The sequence below is a fragment of the Kogia breviceps genome, chromosome 12 (genome assembly GCF_026419965.1).
Source record: "Kogia breviceps isolate mKogBre1 chromosome 12, mKogBre1 haplotype 1, whole genome shotgun sequence".
Classification (NCBI taxonomy): domain Eukaryota; kingdom Metazoa; phylum Chordata; class Mammalia; order Artiodactyla; family Physeteridae; genus Kogia; species Kogia breviceps.
The window spans coordinates 7649318-7670506 of NC_081321.1; the positions used below are offsets into that span (position 1 = coordinate 7649318).

The window sequence follows — 21189 nt, forward strand, 5'->3', positions numbered from 1 at the left end:
AGGTATTGTTTAAAATCACAGACCACATGTTCAACTGAACTGTCATTATCATGATATTTCCAGTATTTTGAACTAGCAGGAGATGTCATCACCCAGATGGTCACACAAAAATTATGACTTCCTCATTTTAGTCAAGTGGTATTTGTACCATACCATCATCTTTAAGCGTGTCCTCCCTTGCAGTGTGGCTGACAGACTGAGGTTCTCTTTTGGCCACCATAGGTGTTAAATGAAAAAGATATGAAAGAGTCTAGGCTAGTAAGGATGAGAGTAAGGAAATTAACATTTATTGAGCACATAGTATGTGCCGGATACGGTGCAAATATATACTGTCGTTCAATCCTCATGACAGCGCTGTGAGGTAGGTAGTATCCCCTTTTCACGCATGAGGAATCCCTTTTCTGACAGCGTAGACTGCCTCTTGAATTTTTCTGTTGACATTAGGTTTCATTTATCTACTGTCATCCTCCCTATTGGAGAGATTTGGGCAACTGTATAACCTGAAAAGCCTACTTTCACTCAATAAATATGAATTTAATGAAATAAGTTCCACAGTAGATCATTGGATGATTGAAAATGGGAACCTATCATCCTTCCATCTCAGGTTACATCCTTTTCTAGCCCTTGGTTACAGACGTCCTTGCCTACTAAGCACTTTTGCTTGATTTCCACATTTCCCATTTATTACATACACAGTGTGTATTCATCATCGACCCAATTGACCCTCTGGTCTCAGTCTCCCTAGTCTCATAGGGGCCAGGAAGCCAGACTGTTGAAAAGTACATGTTGAATGTTCTTAATCATGAAATGACCCCTCCAGCTTCTAGTTAAAATAATACCAACAGGGTTCACCTACCTCAGAATTAGATCAAAGGGGACCATATTTCTCCTATATACACCTTAGGGGGAGCTCAGAAGTCTTCCTTAATGGTTCTCCTTCAGCCCTGCATGCATGGACCAGGAATGAAGTCCTGTGTGTCCTTCCTCCCCCTTCTCTCTGAAGGATCACCTTGGTTCTCATCTATACTCCTGAGCACGTAGAACCTTCAATTTTCTTCTCATCAACTTCTTTATCAGCTTTCTCTTCCCTCATTTGATTCCAATTTTCTGGACCTTATAATAGTCTAGATGAAATCACGTTTCAAAGGAAACCAGCCCGTGGTGGGAGGGACCAGCTTATCTGTGCCATGCTGCGACAAACACCGCAGACTTGTAAAACCTCCCTTGCATTGACACGGTCCATCCCATCTACCCTGCATCTGCAGGACTGGGATAACAGAAATGAAACTGTACTTCTCAGTCTCGAGGGTATATGGTATGTGCAGCCTCGTCTAGCATCATCTCCGGTGTCTAGGGAAATGTGTAGGGAAAGATGCGGGATCCGTGTCCCGTTCCTTCCTCTATGTCCCACTAGAAAATCTTGTCTCTGTTCTTGGAGGAATTGGTTCCCAGAGTATATGATCTCCCCAAAATGTGTGTTGCCCCAGGATCTTCAAAGGATGCTATAGCTATAGGAGAGACTCTCCACGCTGACGCCTGCCACAGCTGCGTACAATTCAGGCACCACCAATTCTGGTACTTGCAACACAGCCTTGTCATTTGCAGTTCGAGCAGCAGTTTCTAGGCGTGAGTGTAGCTCTGTAAGTGAGGGGCGGCTGTCCTCACTCCAGCGCCAGCAGGACTTCATGAGACCGTACCTGAAAGGGAAACAAGAGAAACAAGAGAAACGGTCTCCTCTCCTAACAAACCTTAACAAAAGAAACCTACGAGTCTTTAATCTACTTCTCATTGCTGTGTCCCATACGCTTCCCAGAGAATACTGTTCCTTCTCATCCTCCTAATGCTAAGTCTCTTAATATCATCTTCTTAACAGAACCCTTTTTATAAAAGGAATGACTAAATATTTCTTAAACTACAATCAGTATGACGGAACAGTTTTTTTTCCATTAGATTACCAAAAACTCTTAAGTGTTTTCATCTGACATGTTCTTAATATACCACATTCCAAACCATTGCTATAACTTATCTACCAGTATGAGCTACATTACAGCAAGGAAAATAAGAAGGTATGGAATAATACGATTCCTACTAATCTCAGATAATGTAATTAGACGGTTCCTTCCTTTAATCCAGGTCATCTCCCCCCTTTATTACTTCGCTTCTCCAGGAAATTGCCTTAATCGAGATAGAAGTACTTACCACCTTTAATCTGTCTTTGCTTCAATCCAGTTTCTAGAGAATTTACAACATAGCCTGTTTTCAAACACTCTTCATCAAGTCTCATTCCTGCCCAAGAACCTACAGTGATTTACCACTGCTCACCATATAAAGTCAACAACCCACCCCCTAGCTTCTTACCACATAGTTCTTGCCTAACTGAAGCCCTCTCCTCCTGACAAGTCAGCGTCTTGCTATGCCCTAGATGTGGTTAGTAACACCCAACTCTGTCTTTGCTCATGGTCTGCCCAATTCCTTGAATATCCTCTCCATGGTTATCCTTTCCTACAGGTTTAAGTCTCAATTCCTTTCCTTATAAACCTCAGCATGCACTGTGTTTCCCACACTCTTTAATGTTGTACGATGAGACTTTGTATAAGATGCTACTTTAATAATACTGCTAACGTTTTACCAAGAACTCACTTATTATAAAAGGCATGGTAGGGAAACTTAACATGCATTATTTCATTGTAGCCTCACAATAATTTTGAGGTAGGATTATCATTATACCTATTTTAAGATAAGTAAACAGCGCACAGTAAAGTAGTAGGACTAGGACTGAACGTGTGTCTTTTTAACTCTATGAGATGAATCTGAGCTTTTAACCATTCTACTTATTGCCTCAGACGTTATGTTGATTTTCATGTTGTTTCTGATATCCTTCTTCAAGACCAGGTACTTTATCAGTTAAATGTCTCTCCCCAGTATCAAGGACAGCCTTTTATACACATAAAGCCTGTGAGAAATATTTGTCAACAACTTCATTCTAGTATACCCAGCCAGTATCACTATACTGTGTGTATGTGTGTATATATACACGTAAAAATATATATCAACAGTTATGATATTTAACATTTTTAACATGCTTGATGCTGTAACTGTTTAATGTTGGGAAACCCAGGTGCTGGAAATTTACCCTTTCAGTGCTGAAAAATTTACAAAATAGCAACAACTTTAATAGAAATGTATATTAATATACTAACTCCTGTCTTCTTAAAAATAATTTAACCTTTTCTTATGTTCTATAACAATCTTTTTTTGTACCTTATTGGTTATAAAATTCTGAGTGTAATTTTTAATTTTTCCATTTTCTGCCTCTACATTAGTTCACCAACTGTCCCTTTCTGCTGACAATTTGATATCCACCTTCTCCTGCCAAATTTCTTCTCACCCCCACTTTTGGTTGGCTTCCAACATGCGTAGAACTGGGAAAACAGATAATCAATATGTTTTTAAGTTAAATATTAAATAGGAACCAGTGAGTAACTGGAGTGCAATGGATTTTATGACAACTACATTAGAACTGAAGCTAGTAGTCTCTAACTGAGACTGACATTTAAATAGATAAAACACTACTGTATTTGCATTGGATTTGTTCTATTTTAAAAGCTTCCAGAAGAACTAAGCTTTAACAATGTTAGCAAACTTAAATTTCTAATATAGTACTCAGTGGTTGCCTCAATATTTGTTGTGTGTGTATGTACACACACATACATACATATGATATACATATACATGTACATCGTATATGTGAGCAGATGTGTTTTACTGCAGAGGTTTGGTTTAGGGTTTTACATTAGCACATAAAGGACAGTGAGGGTCGTCTGAGCCACTTTGAAAGGGACACGACTGATGAAGAGCAAAAAAAGACTTTAAAAACCATTTACATGGTGTGTGTGCAGCTACTGGGTCTCTTCATGATTTTTCTTCTTTGTAGATGCTGTAGGATGCTGGTAGGGGGGACTTCAGGATATGGAGGTGCCCCTGTTGGTATGGAAAGAATGAGAGTAGTGAGAGAACTTAAGGGTCCTCAGAATATAAAGTATAACTAACACTACTCTCCATCCACCTGGGCTAATTACCTGCAAAAGTATAGCCATAGGAAAAATGATAGATATAATATAATTGCTCCCTGGTGATCAGGTAAGGATATAGCTTAGAGAATTTTGGAAAAAAAGAGATGGGGGGGTACTGATAACTTAGCAGAACGTTGAGTCTTTAGGAAAGTAACAAAATAAAGCAAAGTGAGAAATAAGATCTGCCCTCTACTTCCCAAACATGAGAAGGTGCTATAGTTTCTCCATCAAGTGGATTAATAAATCTAAAGACAATAATTTTTATGTTTATGCAAGATCATCCTTGGAATCATCCTTGGATTTTAAAACATCCCATGGAATTGGTAAAGTCTTGAGGGAAAGAAAGAGAAAGAAAGCAAAAGAAAGTTAAAAACAGAAGAGGGAAGGAGAGAGAGAGGGAGGGAATCAAGACATTACAAGATTATCTCAAAAATCAGGATTCTATGTCAACTCAGTTCAACCTTCAGAGATTGTACCGAAACCCCTTCTCATAGCAAATGTCATCCACCACCCAAATTAACATCCTTGTATATTTTTGTATAGGGGCACATTACTTTGGGGAACCTTCTTACCTAGAGTCACCATCTCGTAGAGCAGTATCCCAAAAGACCAGCTGTAAAAGAAACAAGGCCATGGATTTAATTTTGATTTCTGCCTTTCGTAAAGACAGCTCACTTAAATACCAGAGGCCTTCAGTAAAGAACCCCATCACAAAGTCAATGAAAGGGAATCAAGGGTGACTGATACAATAAGCAATGAGGTAGTACCATTAGAAGGCATTTCTGTCCAATCCCCTTAGAATCTAATCTATTTGAGTACTGAATTTATGTCTCCTTTTTTCTATAGTACATATTAATAGATATTTACCATTATTTGCTAAATTGTGAGTGTTTGTGCAAACATATTCACCCAAACATACAGAAATTCCCCTCTGCATCTTTTTCATCCTTTCCATTTCTCCCTGCTGAAATTCTAGCCTTTATCCTTAGCTCAAGGCCAAGCAAGTTTTATCATTTATCTACTATTTCCTCAGTAGATCTAATTTCCCAAACCTAGGAAAAATATTAACAGAACAAGTTTTATACATAACTGGAGTAGGCATTTGCCTAAGCAATATGATTCAAGAGATGTATATTTCACTATTCTATAATATCATCATTAAATGAGCAATATTTGCCAGTTAAGCTTATTATTCCCAGACCTCTATTCAAAAGCAGATGTCAGCGAAGCAGCAATGAAATAAAAAAGCAGTCTTCTGGGGACTTCCCTGGAGGCCCAGTGGTTAAGACTCTGCACTTCCACTGCAGGGGGTCATGGGTTCGATCCCTGGTCAGGGAACTAAGCTCCCACATGCTGCGCGGCACAGCCAAAAAATAAATAAAGAAAATAAAAAAGCAGTCTCTTAATTGACTCACCACATCAACTGATGTTCTAAATTTCTCCCGCAACTCATAGCATTCATGGCTAGTAAGATGTTCTATATTATGTTTATGTGCTCCTCGGAGCAGTTGAGTTATTGGCTACCGAAAGTCAATCGCAGTTCTTTACAATCCGGTTTATGCCAATCCTACATGTAACTGTAATTATGTAAGCAATTAAATATTACGTAAGCTGATTAAATATACATGCCAAAAGCATTAGCTCCCTGAAAACTAGATTGAATGCTTTGAAAATATTCTATAAAACCAAGCTGCTAAAAAGAAAGTGTTGTCGAATTGCGTGGGTGAGACAACTGTAGAAAACTGGGAAAAAATTAACAATAAATGCCTGTAGTCAAATTGCGTCACAATTGTTTCCAAGTTTCTCACTCTATTTAGAGTCACCCCAAACTGAAACTCAAAAATAATTCATTATACGGGGCTTCCCTAGTGGCGCAGCGGTTGAGAGTCCGCCTGCCGAGGCAGGGGACGCGGGTTCGTGCCCCGGTCCGGGAAGATCCCACGTGCCGCGGAGCGGCTGGGCCCGTGAGTCGTGGCCGCTGAGCCTGCGCGTCCGGAGCCTGTGCTCTGCAACGGGAGAGGCCACAGCAGTGAGAGGCCCGCGTACCACAAAAAAAAAAAAAAAATTCATTATGGATGCTATTTATACAAGAAACACAACACGTAACTACATTTAGCATAGCAGGTCTATCCCCTTGGCCCTCCTCCAAAAGATTGATAATTAAACATCTATTTATATGTTTTAAGTTAAAATACATTGAGTATACACAGACACATATGTATTTATTTTAATAAGTCCTAGTTTAACTAAACTTTTGACTAAGCGGACCTACCTCTTTCAGATAAAACTAGATAAACAGATAAAATTCCACCAGATTAAGTCCTCAGATGCTAGCATGAATAATCTATTCATTTTTTTCTCTCCTAATTAAGGTTTCTAATCTAACACAGAGGGAATACTTCAAAAGGCACTAAAAAGGATTGCAGGCAGGTGCCAAGTATGAGCTCTGCCACATAACACACATTTTTGGTTAAGAGTCTGACTTCTCAGTAGAGATTTCACGTGGAGACATAATTGACAATAGACCCAGTCACGTCCATGAGCTGGAGGACACCTGGGTCAAGAAAGGAAGAAATCCTCAGAGCAGGAACAAACCCTACATGTCTCCTTTGATGCCAGCTGGTCTCAGCAGAAGCCGTTCTGGGGCGAGCCACTTGAGAGGTACCATGCGAGCAGACGAGATGGCCCCTCGCGAGTGGACTTCATAAGCCAGGCCCAGTCCGCAGAGCTTAGCAGTGAGATCACACTGGATCAGGATATTCCTGGCTGCCACGTCCCCATGGAACAGACGCTTATCCTGGAGAAATTCCTGTCAACATGAGATCAAAGATGGATCAGCTCTCTGAGGTCATGGCTTAGGTCACAGATAAAGAGAAACATATCCTTGAAAAGACAAGTATATTTTCTACTCTGAACAAGCCTCATTAATAATGACATATTGGGCTTCCCTGGTGGCGCGGTGGTTGAGAGCCCGCCTGCCGATGCAGGGGACATGGGTTCGTGCCCCGGTCCGGGAAGATCCCACGTGCCGCGGAGCGGCTGGGCCCGTGAGCCATGGCCGCTGAGCCTGCGCCTCCGGAGCCTGTGCTCCGCGACAGGAGAGGCCACAACAGTGAGAGGCCCGCGTACCGCAAAAAAAAAAAAAAAAAAAAAAAAGTTAGAAAACATAGTATGATATTGCGTTATAACTGGTAACCTTGGGCTCTGAGGAATGCTTCAGTGTGATCACTGCATCTCTATGGGATACCCCTGCGATTATGGTTCAGAATACAAGGTAAGCTCTGTCCTGATACCCTAACTTCTTATTGAAGTAGAGCTGATTTACAGTGTTGTGTTAGTTTCAGAGGTACAGCAAAGCGATTCAGATATATATGTATATATATATATACACACACATATACATATAGATGTGTATATATATACACATATACATATATATATTCTTTTTCAGATTCTTTTCCATTATAGGTTATTACAAGATATTGAATATAGTTCCCTGTGCTATACAGCAGGTCCTCGTTGTTTATCTGTTTTATATATAGTAGCATGTATATGTTAATCTCACACTCCTCACTTATCCCTCCTCTCCCCTCTGGTAATCATAAGTTTGTTTTCAAATGCTGTGAGTCTATTTCTGTTTCTTAAATAGTTCATTTGTCCTGATAGTCTAACTTTATAAAGGAAATATACCAACTAGGCCATCCAAACACCATAGTTAACATTTATTTGTATGATGTGCTCTCTCCTTTGCTCCATGAGAACTTCAACTAACTTTTTCTCACTTCATCACCTCTTTTTTCCTAAGCTTTCTCTGATTCCATTTCTATCCCTTGTATATTTCACACCTCAAGGTGGCAAGATATATCAAATACTAAAATAGTAGCTTCACAAAGCCCTGATTTTCCATAGCTAATTTTAAACACATTTATCTAAATAATTTCATAGGAATAGTCATCTAAATTTCCTGAGTAATTCTGGTAAAGGCAACTTTTTTTTCTTAAACCTTGAGTTCTTTCTCTTCCCTGTTTATTTAGGTTAGTTTAAAATAAAGAAATGCTCTCACCTTTGCCCCTTCTTATTCCTCCTTTTCCACTTGTTCCTTGTTCTTTTTAAAGTATCTGTAATTCCTATCACATTCAGTATCGAAGCACATCTACAACCTAACATGTTCCGAACTAGTATTTCTTGTTTTACAAGTATAAATTATAAGCTTCCTTCAGGTTCTGTAGCCTTTCACCCATTCAGTTTCTATTCCCATTTCTTGTCCCAACTTGCTTCCCCTTTTACATCTGTATATATCTGGAAGTATGTGGACATACAGCTCTTGGCCCTGATTTTTTACCCTTAAGACTGAGAAACCTTTTAAAACCCTTCCTGTTCCTTCTTTTTAAAAAAAAAAATTAATTTATTTATTTTATGTATTTATCTTTGGCTATGTTGGGTCTTCATTGTTGCCCCTGGGCTTTCTCTAGTTGCTGCAAGCAGGAGCTACACTTCATTGCGATGCACAGGCCTCTCATTGCGGTGGCGTCTCCTGTTGGGGAACACAGGCTCGAGGTGCACGGGCTTCAGTAGTTGTGGCATGCAGGCTCAGTAGATGTGGCTCATGGGCTAGAGCACAGGCTCAGTAATTGTGGCGCACGGGCTTAGTTGCTCCGTGGCATTGGGATCTTCCCAGGGCTCGAACCTGTGTCCCGTGCATTGGCAAGCGGATTCCCAACCACTGCGTCACCAGGGAGACCTCCCTGTTCCTTCTAAAAACCCTAAATTGGAACTTCCCTGGTGGCACAGTGGTTGAGACTCTGTGCTCCCAATGCAGGGGGTCTGGGTTTGATCCCTAGTCCGGGAACTAGATCCCACATGCATGCCGCAACTAAGAGTTCGCATGCCACAACTAAGGAGCTGGTGAGTTGCAACTAAGGAGCCCACCTGCTGCAATGAAGAAGCCCACGTAATGCAACTAAGAAGCCAGTGAGTTACAACTAAGGAGCCTGCCTGCCACAACTAAGACCTGATGCAACCAAATAAACAAATATTTAAAAAAACACTTTAAACTGACTACTTTCTTCCTATAATTACCAATCCTGAATTATATTATCTAAATAATTTCATGAAGGAATTGAAAACAATTTATTGGTGCTTGAGTTTCCATCCCCTAGCTTCCATGTGATTTCCTTTATAATATATACCCCATTTGAGAGCATAACTGAAAAATATGACATTAAATACCAAGCTAAGAAGAAAAATCACTGCCATCTGTTGTCATTTCTCCAAGCCTTACCACAGCCAAAAGGACCTGCTTCCCTATGTGATATATTTGTTTTTCTGTGAGGTCATACGGAAGGCCATCCATGGTCATCACGTCCTAAATAGATAGAGAAAAAAGCAGTATATCAAAATGACATGAACAGATCTGAAAGAAAAAATAGGGGCAGAGATATTATTAAATGCAGTTATCAAAGCTAAGGAAAATACACAAAAATATAAGGACTATAGATTCAAGGACAGATGATATAAGAGATTCTCAGATATGCAGAGAAGTACCATGATTTATTGGACCAGGAAAACAGTAAAGAATGTAGATGAATAGCAGAATGAAGGAAGAACAGAATACCAGGTAAGAAAGACAAGTATATATAAGACTATCCATTGGATAAAGCAGCAATTTTCCTAGGGCAGAATATGTGTGTGTGTGTGTGTGTGTGTGTGTGTGTGTGTGTGTGTGTGTGAGAGAGAGAGAGAGATTAATTAAGCACATTAACTCAACACATCTTGACTGAATGCCTACTATGTGCCAGATTCCATCTTAGGAACTCAGAATACAAAAGTGAGCAAAATAAATATGTCTACTGCCTTCTGGAGCTTATACTGTGGCAAACACACGTGAATCAAAATAAAATAATCATACATAAATACATGGTTACACATCTATAAGTGCCATGAAAGAAATGTAAAAGAGATCATATGATGGTGGACGAAAGAGAGCTCATTCAGTCGGAGAAGCAAGGAAAGCTCTTGACGAGATCCAAAGAGTGAGTGGCCGTTGACCCTACAAAGAAGGGAGAGGGAGAAGTCTGGTGTAATGAGAAAAGCATGTGAAAACGATCTGAAATAGAGAGGCATGCAGTCTGAAAAATCAAAAGAAACAAGTGAGGTTAGGGCACAGACCAAGTGACAGATGGATAACCTCTTAAAAAGTTTAAAATCTCATGGTGTGCACGTTGTCCTATTTGCCTCAGTGGATGGAAGAGGTCAAAACAAGGTCTCTTTTTCATACACATTTAGTAACACAACGATCAGCCTACCTAGGAGGCTTGATTAATATCAGACTTTGTTCATCAGCAAGTGACGAGCTAACTAGGAAATCGTGGGGCACTTCAAAAAGAGGAGTAGAGAGAGAAGTGGTGAAATTGTAAGGAATAGGGCTTGCACTTTAGCCTGGAAATTTCTGAACATTTAAAGTTTTTAAAATATGAATTGGAGATATACAAACTTGCAGGCTGAATTTCTCCTTAACTCAGCCTCGGCACACTAGGGTGATGTTACAGAATGGAAAATATACTTCACACTAACAACAAAATTATTACTAACAGTAGTTAGGTTGTTATGCAATTATCATTAAAACGGCGACCATTTTGAGTGCTTAATATGTACCAATCACTATGTTTTTACAGACGTAATTTCCTTGAATTTTAATAAGTATTTATTATTACTCCCACTTTACAGATTCCAAAAACTCAGACTCAGAGAGGTGATTTGCCCAAAGTCACACAGCTTGTAGGAGATGGAGCCCAAAGTCCATTCTCTAAATCTGCACTGCCCAGTATGGTAGCCATTGCCCACATATGCCTATTTAAACATATATTATTTAAAACTAAATAAATTTGAAAATTCAATTTCTTAATCATATCAGGCTCGTTTCAAGGGTTCTGTAGCCACATGTGATTTAGTGGCTACCATATTGGACAGAGCAGACATTCCATCATCACTAAAAATTCTATTGGTTGGTGATAATCACTCTGTTATGCTATTATAATGTCTCTCTGATTTGTCATTTATCAGGCTAATTGACATGTGAACAGCTAATAAGTCAGGTCAGGCCTTTCCTTCGCAACACCTCTACCCTACCACTTACCCGGCGACAGGTCCAGAGGAAGCTGAGCAGGTCCCCCTGGGCCACATCCTCCAACACCATGTAGAGCGGCAGCCCTTCTGTGCAGCAGCCTTCTAGCTGTACCAGGTTCTTGTGCTTCCCCAGGTACTGGTAGAACTGGATTCGCCCTAAGAACTCCTGCACCTCTTGGAGCCCAGCTGGTTCTGTGGAGGACAGAAGAACCACCGGGAGTGAGCAGTCAGGGAATCACCAACAAAATGGGGGTTCAAGTCAGGAAGCAAAGCTCAGATGATAAATCTCAGGGCTCCAAAGGGGGGCGAGTGCAGACAAAAAGTAAAAAGAAAGAGAATCAATTAGAAGGTGATCTTCAATGTCACCGATCTTTTGTCAAAGGTAACACAGAACCGTAGGTCTTTAGAACTGGACGGGCTTTCCTCTGCCTAATAGACAAGTGCTCTGTTCACAGTAAAATATTATCACACATTAAGATATTACCGCTTCTAGACCTTTTGATTAATACTCTTGCTAATCCTATCCTTGTTCTGTTTTTTGTATCCATCATTACTGGTCCATATCATGAGTATCAGCAAAAAGAAGAAAAATGCAGTAACTGGAAAAGATATCAAAACAGCGAAGAAAAATGAAGAAACAACCACAAAATCCTCATTCAAGTAATATCTAATATGGAAAAATCAGTTTTAACAGCCTTGATAGGCAAGGTTGAGCTAGGGAAAGACCCAAAGAAGAACCTTTCTGTTGCGACTTTTTACTTTCTAGTCCCTTCTTATTCTGTGCCCAGTTGTGACCACAACTATCTGTTGATAACATCTTAACGTCTGCAAAGCCTGTTAGCATTCACTGTTGAGGGCTCACAGTAAAAAAAAAGTTAAAAGAGGAAAGGAAGTCCAACACTTCGCCTTTTACCTTTTAAAGCCTTGAGGACAACACGCTTGGTCTTATCAGGGTCCCCAGTATATATCTTGGTTCGGTAGATGGTCCCAAAACTACCATCGTGGATTTGCTCCAGAACTTCAGAGAGGTGCTCCCGGGGCACCTGCAGCTTAGCCAGGGCATGTGTGGAAGTTCGTAGAAGGCTTTCCACCGATGTCTCCTTAAGTGGTACAAACACACTTCCTTCAGGTCTTGCTGCTTCCCAGCTTAGGCTCCTAGATGGAGGCGCGTGGGCAACACCTAAAACAAAGAGGTGGCACCAACAAGCTTTTTCCTAGCCTAGCGACTCCGAGAAAGCAGAACCTGGAACAAACCAGCAAGGAGTCCCTTCAGCAATTTCCTCTCTGGCCAACGTGAGGATACCTTCTGATGCTTCTCTATGAACCAGCATCAATACAAACCTTGCGGAATTTATGTAACAATCCCATTACTTCTAAGACAACTGAAGATGGACCTCTCAAAATGGGTAATGACATTTCATTTCAGTCTTCCTCAGGATTACAGTTCAGTATGAAGACAATTAAGGAAGTTACTGAACAGGTATTCAAACCACAGACACCTAAATGTGGTGGCCACTGCCAGTGGAGACGGTCATGAAAGTCAATCAAACGGCTTCCCAAGGTGGAGGGTAGGTGCGGATAACTACTCAACCCTAAGCTAAAGTCATTCCTCCCTCAAGTTGTCCCCAGAATCAAATTATTCCATATTTCCAAGAGTCTCAATCAAAAAATTCTTTTGGTACTTTCCCCCTTTCTAAAGCAGGTTTTCTCCATTAGAGAAGAGAGATTCATTCCTTTTATTAAATCTTTATTCATTCAGTAATTCATCCATTTATTCACCACATATCACCTCCTCTGTGCCAGGCACTGTTCTAGGTGATAGGAACAGGCAAAGTCCAGATTCTCACGAAGATTACCAGCTAGTGGTAGGAGAGAGGGAGCAGATAATAATAGACTAGGTAAGGAGTGTTATGGAGGAAAAGAGGGGAATAAGAAGCATCAGTCACGCAATTTTATGTTTGAAGGTCAGGAAAGGTCTTTCTGAGAAGATGACTTTTGAGAACTACCTAGAAGCAATTTGAGAGCAAACCATACTGGTATCAGGAAGAAGTGCTGAGGTTGACGAAGGAGCATTCTTGCCATTTTTGAGGAAGAGTAATGAAATCAGTGCCCCTGGAACCAAGGGGATAACTAGAGGGTTACAGAAGATGAGGCCAGAGAGGGCCCAGATCATGTAAGGCCATTAAAGGAAATTTCTCTTGTACTTCCCTGGTGGCGCAGTGGTTAAGAATCCGCCTGCCCACACAGGGCACACACGTTCGAACCCTGGTCCAAGAAGATCCCACATGCCGCGGAGCAACTAAGCCCACGCGCCACAACTACTGAGCCTGCGCTCTAGAGCCCGCGAGCCACAACTACTGAAGCCCGCGCGCCTAGAGCCCGTGCTCCGCAACAAGAGAAGCCACCGCAGTGAGAAGCCCGCGCACCGCAACGAAGAGTAGCCCCTGCTCGCCGCAACTAGAGAAAGCCCGCGCGCAGCAACGAAGACCCAACGCAGCCCAAAATAGTAATTTATTTAAAAAAAGAATTTTGTCTTTTTCCATTCTAAGTTGAGCAGCCACCGGGGGTTTCATGCAGAGAATTGACAGGACTGACATGCCTTAAGAGAAGCATTCTGCTTCTCTGGGACAATAGAGCATTAAAGGATACAGGCAGAAGCACGGGAAACCATTTAAGAGTGTATTACAAAAAAGAAAAAAAAAAAAAAGAGTGTATTACAATTATCTGTGGGAGGTGAGGGTGGCTTGAGTCTATTTTGAAGACATAGTTAACAGGATTTGCTAATGGATTAGAGACAGAGTGTGACAGAAAGAGGGGTCAAGGACACCTTCAAGATTTTAGACTGAACAAATAGGGAGCTGCCATTTACTACAATCGGGAAGGCTGTTGGGAGAGGACATTGTGAGGGAATTTCAGGACCTTTGTTTCACACACATTACGTATTAGATGTGTACTAGGTCCAAACTGCAAAGTAGGTGGTTTAGTATACAAATCTGAGTTCAAGGGGACTATAGTCAGAATCGAGAAAGTAATTGAATCCATAAGACTGAAAATGAGATCATTTACGAAATGACTGTAGATTTAAAAGGAAAGAAAAAAGTATTTCACCAAGGGGGAAGTGCAAAATAGTGTCAAATGCTTTTGACAGGTCAAGTAGGATGGAGACCCAACAGAGCTGACACAGGTGATCTTGGAAAGGGTTCTTTTGGTGGACCGGGGGCGGGGCAAGCCTGGTTTGAGTATGTTCAAAAGAGAATGTGACAAGTAGAAGTAGTTAGAGTGAGTTTAGACGAGTTCTTTGAGAAGTTTCTCGTTAAGAGTGAATTATAAGAGAATTGGGATACAATTTAGAGAAGGATTAGGCATCAGCCACTGTAGACTTTCATTTACTGTCAGGATAGTTTTTTCCTTCTTTTTTTCTCTGGGTTTTCTGTATGAGCTGATTCTCTTCCATTATATGCTCAGTGGTACTCCAGAATAGCACATTATCACCTCCTACCTAATGCTTCAAAGACTGTTCTGAAGGCTACCCCTTTACATCGTAAATTCCAGAAGCACAGGGCAGGGCTGTAATGCATTGTCGAGTAAAATGTCATCCTTCAAAGCTGGTTACAAAGGCTTGGGCTTTACCCAAGCCTTGCTCCCCAGTCCTTAGACACTCACATGGCCAGAGACTTGATAGTGCAATAGGGCGCAGAAGACAGAAACAGGTTACAGGAGGCCTCTCTTGCCTGCTCCTCTTTCAGCTGAAAAGCATATATTGCATTTCCCTGAGAAGAGCTCACCCCCCTCTCAACTACACAGGAGGGGACCCAAACCCACTGTCTCATTGCAGGGTCCTCCAGACTTGGGCTCATTGAGGCTTGGGCCTTATTTTCGACAATCTCCGTCTTCCCCGAGCCCCTCCCGAGCCCCGCTTTGGACTTTACTTCGTAGTGCAGGAGACGGCTGGTGCTCTCTTTGTTCTCTGATGAAAAGCCACAGGATGACGCCAAGGAGGATGAGGAAGATCCCAACCAGCAGCGCTGGAATGATGATAACTTCGTACTGCTGCTCCCGGACAACTAGGCAGGAAATCGAGCAAGTAGACAAGAGGTGGACGAAGCAGCCTAACCTGACTTCCCCCACCCATCAGTCCCCAGCTCACCCCACACGAATCATCTCTTCCTTCTGACCCCTCTACCACAACTGGAATCTGAAATCCCAATGTCCCGGTCTCTTAGCCCGCGAAGTAGGCTCTGTGCCTCGCCTCTCGTTTTTCCTGCTGAGATGGGGGGAGACGCAGCACATCTGGATCTATGATCGCCGCTCTCCCCAGAGCCACGAGTGCCAATCCAGTTATCACCATTGGCTTCATTTCTATTAGAAATCAGAGGATCTTGCTTCCACAATCGATTCAGATCTTAATCTCCATCATGCTCAACTCAGAGGGCAGATCTCTACAGCATCTGGACTTACTACACAACTTGTCACTGAGGCTGCATTCCAACAGCATCCGCGTCCTGTGCCTCGCATCTCCCATTGCCACACAGCAGTCCAGTTCAGCGCTTGACCCCCAGAGGATGCACGGAACACTAGAGAAGAAACCCCAAGGATTGAGTTGTTCTGAAAAAGATAAAATAAAATGGAGCACACCGAGAATGTTAAAACACCCCTCCAAATAACTAGTTAGTAAGTACACAGGTACCTGGAATGCTCCAAGCCACCAATTCATCTCAATCCAGCTATCTGACGTTCAAACTGGAAGAGCTTTTTTTTTCCTGCCTTTTTTCTTATACGGCTAATCCAGCCCTGATCTGGTGTTATCCTTTCGTGCCATTGTTTCTCAAATTGTTTTAAAGGCTCCCCTCCTACCCTAGACCCCTGCTCCACTGGTCAAGTTCACGAATGCTGCACAATTGTGGTCCATGAGCTATGTGGAAAAGATCTCTCTCTCTTGCAGTCCTTAAGAAGGTCTAATTTTCTTTTTCTGTGTATCCCCTAATTTTTAAACAAAACACTTAATTTCATTTTTATACAAAACGAACTCAGACAATGAATCCATAGTTGGCAGATTTCAAGAGAGATGAGTTATGCATTTGCTTTCCTTCTCTGAAACATCCCTCTACCGCATTCTCACTACCAATGAGCAGAGAGCAGTTATCAATAAAACTATTGAATTCTGCAACTCTCGGAGCTTTCCCTGCCCGTCATATACAGATAGACAAAGACACTCATTCTTACCAACATTTGGATGAAAGCAAGTGTCAGTACTAAGCCGTCTTCTCTTCCTCTCTTTTTCTTTTTAACAAAAAGGAAATATGTTCATATGATCCAAAAATAAAAATATAAAATGGTATAGCATGAAAATCTTTACCCCACCCCATCCTTCTCCATCTGTCCAGTTCCCAATTCTCCTCCAAGTGGACTATAGTTGCGAGTTTCTTGCTTACCTGGCCAGAGATTCTTCACATGATTATATTCTATTTCATCAGTATATATTTCTATAGAATTCTATATAATCAGCATATATTTCCAAAAACCCAATCCTTTCTTTCTGAAGAGAACTGGTGGTCACCACTCTTCCATGTATATAAAAACTTTATTTTGCCCTTGATTAACTTGATTCCATGGCCAGCAAAGCCAACTTCTTTAATTCTGATTGATCTGAAACAAATATGGTGATTTTTCACTGCCTAGGTAACTCTGAATATGTGATCTAGTTCTGTAGTGATTTAATGACAAGGTAAATTTTAGAAAATCATACTTGTAGCTTATATGATATTATACTATATTGTACACATGTGACATTAGCCATATTATGGTCCCGTTTGTTACATTACATGTTGTGTTTTATTATTAATACTAATAACCACGAATACCTTACTGAGGCAGAGTGTCTCAGTGCAAGAAACACATATGTAAAGAAACCTCCCAGCCAACTGAGTCTTCTTTTCACTATTCCTGGAGTTGCATGAGTTTGTCTGAGGGGATGAGGGTTAAACAATCCCCTTGCAGCTCAGAAGAGAGACAGGTGTGTGGCTGGTTGACAGAAACCTAAGTAAACAGAGGAGTAGCCAGGAGAAGGAATATCACAGAGAGAAAGGGAAATTCTTATCTGTGGGCTGGCGCATAGGGAGGGATCTATGAAGGCAATGAATGGTAAGATAGCAAAGTCCATCTCATCGAGTTTGTAAGCCAAAAAGGCAAGGTGAAAGTTCCCACAATTCCACAAGACTGCATGAAAGGGAAAACACTCGTAAAATTTGGGCAAGAAACAGAGAGCCTTGAGAGGGTGAAGCGAAGAAGGTGTTAAAAATAAAACACTAGTTCAGCCAGGAGAATTCAAACATAATTTGCAAATGTCATTCTGATTCTTATTTTCCCTTCCTCTTACTTCCTCTTCGGTGCATTATCAGATGTAATTATTTTCGTTCAGGGAGCAGCCAGTTAAACGAGTTTGGCTCTCTGGGGAGTCAGTTCTGGGCTCATAATCTCTCTCACCACAGTACAAGAGGAAAAAAGGGTCAGGCAGCAGCCAGCTCCAACTCGTGAGCTTTGCCCAGAAACCAAACTACCCACGTGCTGACGCATACTTGAGCACGAAATGTAAAGCCCTGTGCGCATGTCCCCACGGAGAGCTGCTCAGGTGGCTTCCCGCAATGACAGCACATGGCCAAACATACCTGTGGCCAAGGACCCAAGTCCATGCCTATACCCTTTCACCTGGGCGTCACACTTACTACGGAGCACCCACTCTGGGATACAACGTGACCTTCGATTGCATTTCCTGAGCAAGGCTCTCACCATCAGTTTTAATTGTGCTTAGACAGCTTAAAGAGACTGGGCTTAACAACACGTAGCAGCCCGACGAAACTGGATGCTGAAGCAAGGAAATAAACCTATAATGCGGCGAGGCCCACTCAACATATCGCTTTCCAGACGTTTGTATAATAAGCCCTTTCCAATGATTACACTTTGGCTAGAGGCATCTATAATATACCAAATGAATGCAGAATTTTTAAGGAATACGCACCAGGTACACCCCTATATCCATGAACGCCTACACAGTAAACTTACCACACAGAGCCCTCCAAAGCACTTAGGTCACAAAATTCTTATAATCACTTGTAAGAACAAAATTTCTCTCCACATCATTTTTCTCTCTGCAGTTAGTTGAATACTAGCATTCAATTACCACAGGACTCAGCCTGACCACTCTGTGTCGAGCTGAGAAAAGCCACAGATGACAAAACCTTCTGGGATGGCCGTTCTCATGGGTTTGATTCTAACCCATCTGATTATTAGAAGAATGTACCTGACCAGCATTTCTGTACAATATGACCAATACTCTGTCCCCTTCAGCTATATCTCACTGGGTTAAAAGAAAATAATATGTTCGCTACTGCTTCGTCTCTTAATTGGACTGTAAAATCCTTAAGTATGTAAAACACAACCCTACATGCCTTATCCTATCATGCCATTGTTTCTCAAATTATTTTCAAAGGCTCGCCTCCCACCCAAGACTCCTGCTCCAGGGCTCAAGTAAATGTTCACAGCACCTGTCTGAACAGTTGTGGTCCGTGGATTATGTGGGAAAAGTCTACCTCCCCTATGGTCCTTAAGCAGGTCTAATTTTCTTTGTGTCTCACTTATTTTCTTAACAAAACATTTAATTTCATTTGTATACAAAGCTAATGCAGACAGCGAATAAGGAGTTGGCAGATTTCAAGTTCTCGCTTTAGTGTCATGTATTACTACACGCAGGGCATTGGAATCATGGGTCCAGTGAGGTTGTGAAGTTGTTAATTCTGATAACTATATTTGACAGTGGAAAATATGTACATAGCTTGCCTGAAGTTTACACATACGGATGGCGCCAAATCTCTCAGGCAGGGCTCTAATTAAAACAATATTATTGCCTCATTTGTGGTTATCCTTCCTTATTTTTTCTCTTTTCATTTGCTCCTGACTTTCTGTTAGCATATTAAAAGATTTAGTTCCCCCTCCAGCCGAATCGAGAATCTAGAGGGACACAGAGCACTAGGAAGGAGATACAAATAGGAAGAGAATGAGAGTAAAATGGGAAGCGAAATCCACCCCAAATTTTTGCAAGACTGCAGTCTAGAGACCATAGAAGTGAATGATCACAACTGGAATTGAACTAAGTATTCATATTAGCTCTCCAAATTCTTACACATATTTACAATGTAAGTACAATGCACACTGCATCTTTGCATCTGTTTTATTACACACAAAGAAAGACAGTTCTGTTTGCAATAATAACACAGCTCTGATGAGTGACGTTTCTGTTCAGTTAGCATAATAATGTCCCAGACATAAACAGCGATTTACTCGTGAGTGTCCAGAAGAAACTCCTCTTACCAAAATTCATCTACAAATAGAACTTTAAAAATTAGGTGCAGGGACTTCCCTGGTGGTCCAGTGGTTAAGACTCCAAGCTTCCACTGCAGGGGGCAGGGGTTCCATCCCTGGTAGGGGAACTAAGATCCCACATGCCACAGGGTGAGGCCAAAAAAAAAAAAATTTAGATGCATTCTTCTGTACTCTGTCTGCCTATGTGTGGTGAGAAATTCCTCGAAAGACTGTATGACACATGGTCCCGTTCCCATAATGTGTGATTAAATCTGTTATGCCTGCCTCACCCTCAATCTTACCACCTGCATCTCTGCACAAGTGGACCTGCCAGCCATGTTCTCTTCATACAGACAAGTGCTCCGCTGCCTAGCTGGGCACTGTGCTGGGTCAAGGGGGTTATTAATAGCTGTGGGCCATGGGGCAGAGGACACAGAGACCCAGAGTGAGGAAGATAAAATATATGGAGATGGCACCGCGAGACGGAGACCGTCTGCCTTCTGGCTCTGTCACTCAGCCCTCCCTTCTCTTCCCCCATCATCCTTACCCCTGAGCTGTCTAGCCAAAAAAATTCACTTAATGGTGTGACAATGTTAACTTGAAAGCAAGATAGAAAAGAACTGCTCAGATCTAGAGGATTCCAGAATTACTTATCTCCAACATTCTGAAAACCGAGCTGTCCTTCCTGTTTTCAGATCCAATAAACATATATTGATGAACTACAGTGTGCATCTATCATGCTAGGCTAGCCACTTTCACACACAGGGGGAAACTGAGGCTCAGAGAGATTAAGTTCTGAATTAGGGGGGGTTTTTTAAGAAAAAAAAAGGCAAGTAAATAAATGTCAGAGAAAGGTTTCATACCCCAGTCTTTTTTTATTCTTTTGGCCATGCAGTTTGCGGGATCTTAATTTCCCGACCAGGGATTGAACCCGCACCCTCAGCAGTGAAAGCGCAGAGTCCTAACCACTGGAGACCAGGTAATTTCCCATACCTCAGTCTTTTAACTACAAACCCAATGTTCTTTAAACTACTTCATTGGGACTTCCCTGGTGACGCAGTGGTTAAGAATCTGCCTGCCAATGCAGGGGACACAGGTTCGAGCCCTGATCGGGGAAGATCCCACATGCCACGGAGCAACTAAGCCCGTGGGCCACAACTACTGAGCCTGCGCTCTAGAGCCCACGAGCCGCAACTACTGAGCCTGTGCTCTAGAGCCCGTGTGCCACAACTACTGAGCCCGTGAGCCACAACTACTGAAGCCCGCGTGCCTAGAGCCCATTCAACAAGAGAAGCCACCGCAATGAGAAGCCCGTGCACCGCAATGAAGTGTAGCCTCCGCTCGGTGCAACTAGAGAAAGCCCGCGCGCAGCAATGAAGACCCAACGCAGCCAAATAAATAAATAAATAAATAATAAACTACTTCATTACATGTATGTCCTTGCCATTCAAATGGACAAGACACATAGTGTCAAGAAGGAATTATGTCAGAATCCAAAACACTCATGGAAATCACAATGCTGAAACTAAATTTCACCAACAAATATACCATAAATTGGAAAGAACGGGTGAGTAGAATCTGTGTGTTCTCCGAGGTCACCTAGGGGCATGTCTGCATGTCTGTCTTCAAAATGCAT

The 21189-nt window shown here is 41.8% G+C and overlaps 1 protein-coding gene across 6 annotated transcripts in view; it reads right to left on the bottom strand.

The window, feature by feature from the left end:
* Positions 1-265: 265 nt before the first annotated feature.
* The window catches only part of STYK1 (serine/threonine/tyrosine kinase 1), a 56640-nt gene continuing 35716 nt past the window's right edge, over positions 266-21189 (bottom strand). For 4 of the 6 annotated variants that reach the window (XM_067008729.1, XM_059082640.2, XM_067008728.1 and 1 more), the window contains exons 2-10: positions 15657-15803; positions 15128-15262; positions 12112-12378; positions 11209-11390; positions 9355-9438; positions 6674-6882; positions 4646-4686; positions 3885-3981; positions 266-1697 (exon numbers count right to left, since the gene is read on the bottom strand). In XM_067008729.1, coding sequence (XP_066864830.1) covers positions 1493-1697; positions 3885-3981; positions 4646-4686; positions 6674-6882; positions 9355-9438; positions 11209-11390; positions 12112-12378; positions 15128-15262; positions 15657-15803 — 1367 coding nt within the window. In that variant the 3' untranslated portion in view covers positions 266-1492. Of the gene's footprint in view, positions 1698-3884; positions 3982-4645; positions 4687-6673; positions 6883-9354; positions 9439-11208; positions 11391-12111; positions 12379-15127; positions 15263-15656; positions 15804-16421; positions 16442-21189 lie in introns of those variants that run through there. The other 2 variants (XM_067008732.1, XM_067008731.1) reach the window with 2 other exon arrangements.